The sequence below is a fragment of the Branchiostoma floridae genome, chromosome 6 (genome assembly GCF_000003815.2).
Source record: "Branchiostoma floridae strain S238N-H82 chromosome 6, Bfl_VNyyK, whole genome shotgun sequence".
NCBI lineage: Eukaryota > Metazoa > Chordata > Leptocardii > Amphioxiformes > Branchiostomatidae > Branchiostoma > Branchiostoma floridae.
The window spans coordinates 2325250-2328485 of NC_049984.1; the positions used below are offsets into that span (position 1 = coordinate 2325250).

Consider the following 3236-nt stretch of genomic DNA (forward strand, 5'->3'; position numbering starts at 1 on the left):
AGGTCTGAGGACTATGTCTGATTGGCATTGGAACATCAGCAGGAAATATGAACTATTTATCTACTTATTTATTTATTGAGAATGAAATCTGATAGGTGTGGGCAACAGGATTGATAAACCATTTACAAGGCCGACGCCTCCAGAGTTAAAAACAAAATTATAAGAAAATTATAAGCGCAAATAACTAATAGCTTAATGAATGAATGAAGACCTTTATTGTACATTCATACCCATTGGGTTCAGTACAGGTCACAATAAATGATACAACATGATATAATGATATAACTCGGAATCTACACTACTCAAGGATTGATTCTACTGCGTACATTCGGCTTCTTCTCGTTTCTTTGTGATATTGAAAATGTAAGAACAGATATGCTTTATAAGTAATGGTTTGTTTAGATTCATAAGGAATATAAATTTGTCTATATTACTTAGTTGTATGGAGTGGGGGAACATGGGTTCTATTAGTCTGTAGAGTTCAGCTCTCTCTTTCTTGTACAAACTACATTACACTCTGTCTTTCTTCAAACAACAGGCATTATTGGATCGGTCTGAATGACCGCCAAACGGAGGGAAACTTTGTCTACAGCGACGGGGAAGAGCTCGGACGGGATAGCGGAACTTTCAGGCCGTTCTTCAATGGCCATGGGTGGAACAACCAAGGAAATGACTGTGTGTACATGAACCGCGGAAGGGGTCACTCGTGGGTTGTCTGGCAATGCTCCAGGCGGATGAGGTACATCTGTCAAATAAGTAAGTACTGCACCAGGTTTTTTTATAAACCCCTCTCACACCCTTTCCAATCCAGCAGGATGTGTGGTCATGGTGGCCGAAAGGTTAGCGTGTTTGGCCCACACCCCAGAGGTCCTGTGTTCGAACCCTCTAATATTCCCCGTTGGCTCTTAGTAAAGGGACTACTTAACATGACTTTCTTCACTTCGCTCAGGGAAATTGAGTACCTTACTGTGGCTAGAGACGTCTGTCGGATAAGACGTTAAACATTTTTTCAGCTTCCTACAGTAATTGGTAATTGGATCAAACCTAAAGGGAACGGATCGTCTGTAGGATTTCCAAGGGCACGGTCACCTTGAAATCATCTGCTCAGTCGCTCATAAAGATCCAACAAACAAATTGAGATATATTAGTCTCAAGAAAATAATGCCTATACCTTTGTGTCAAATTTCAACTCATTCGATGAAAAAAGAGATTGTCATAAAATCACTTGCATTACTTTTTGACTCGTAGTAATGTAGCCTTTAGATGAAACGTAACCACGGACTAAAATATTTCTTCTTTTTTTTTCAAAGCTTTATTTCAATATGTACAACAAGAGGTACATACATCAAAGCATAAAAACAACCAACATGCGGATATAAGAAAGGTTACACAATTGGTATCGAGAGATACGTCCAGATTTTGTTGTGGGTAAAGTCCCTGAGAAGCACCATGCATAAAAAATAACTTCTATCTGGAAGCCTCTGAATTAGAGTTGGGTATCGTTACAGCGTACCGGTGTGACAGCGTTCTCGCCCCCCCGTGATCTCGCCCCCCCGGGGGCGAAATCACTAGCGATCTCGCCCCCCCGGGGCGAAATCACTAGCGATCTCGCCCTCCCCGGCTAGTGATCTCGCCCCCCTACCTGGCCCCCCTTTAGCGATTTCGCCCCCCCCAAAAAAACGGGTTTACATGACATTTTAGAAGTTGATTGGTATAAATCACAAAATGTAGTTTCAGAATGATATAAGTACACGAGTTTGATACATAACTCCATTCATAGTATCAATATTAACGTAATTACATGGTAATAAGATAGTTGAACTTGTTTCAGACAAGGAGGGTTTGGTCCCTTGTATTCCCATTATTGCATATACCTGAGTCTTGACATAAGATATATTTCATTGTATTCACCTGTCCTCAAGCAACCTATATATCTCCAATATGAAGTCTCTACAATGAAGTGACCACAAAAGAACTATGTAATGTCTTATTAATTATGCAAATATTAGGTATTAATTAGAATAACGCACATTTTGGTATATGCACCTGGCCAAGGGATATCTTCACCTCCAACATGACTGTCTTTTCTAGTATTTAGGAACTGATGCATTTACCCGTGTTTCTTAAGACAGGTACTTTACCAGTGTTTGTGTAGCATTTAGCAACAGCTATATCAACTTGCGCGTAGATAGTGTTTATAATGAGAAACTATTATTCACATGTGTTTTTGTTAGTGCTTTGGAAATGTTTCCAGCACAAGAAAGAAAACACTGTGACAAATTGAAAACATACAGCTGAGGTATTCCGTACCATAGACGGTGTTGATTTATACGTTCGCAGTAGCACTGTTTTATGCCACCTCAGCTGCAAAATTTGTCTTTTTTCATTTCAATGTCATGTTTGCACCGAACAATATAATATCGACTTTCGAGGTATGACATCTTACGGTACGGTAAGAAGGTGCCATATAGGTACCAGGTAACCCCCCATATATGTTACTCCCCGGGTGCAGTATAGTACCAGGTAGCGCACCTGTAATATGTAGTACCCAGCTGCTCTGGGGGGGGGGGGGGCGAAAACGCTAAAGGGGGGCGAAAACGCTAGTGATCTCCGGTGGGGGGCGAGATCGCTGTCACACCGGTACAAAACCGGTTTTTCTTATTGGACCGGTCCAGAAAAACCGGACCTGAAAAAATTGGGTGGACCGGATGTTGGACCGATTAGAAAATTAACAGACTATTTGATCAGGCATTCACACGTTTTGGCGCTTGTAGGTGGAAGAAAATAACAAGAGTAAAGTAGTGAAGTTTTACAGCCAATCGTACAGGTGCAGTTAGTGTTGTGGGATTTTAAAACGCCAGTCTAATACTCCACCAAACAGATTTCTTTGTAGTGAAATGGACTATTGGTATGAGTGATAGTGAATCAGGTCCAGGTTCAGGTCCGGACCTGGACCTGATCATCTGGACCTGAACCGGACCTGAATTTTCTGTACCGGTACCCACCCCTACTCTGAATACTAGTAGTGTTTCCCTACTACTGACGACCAATCAGGAGGCGAAAATGACATATTTAGCTAAGAAGACCAATAGATTGCTTACATTTGGAAGACTGGATAACGTGTCTTGTTTGCTTCCTCAGCAGCGCCGCGGTAAGCCGACATGGATGCAGAAAGGAACAATGGACGAACGCAAGAACAATGGGCCGGACAAGAAAACACGTTTCTATAAGCCTAC

General features: G+C 41.7%; 1 protein-coding gene across 1 annotated transcript in view; it reads left to right on the top strand.

Moving 5' to 3' along the window:
• LOC118418434 overlaps positions 1 to 1395 on the top strand; it is a gene marked incomplete in the record, with an annotated part of 12015 nt that extends 10620 nt beyond the window's left edge. The window contains 1 exon segment of the mRNA XM_035824333.1: positions 539 to 1395. Coding sequence (XP_035680226.1) covers positions 539 to 1001 — 463 coding nt within the window.
• Between the last annotated feature and the right edge of the window lie 1841 nt (positions 1396 to 3236).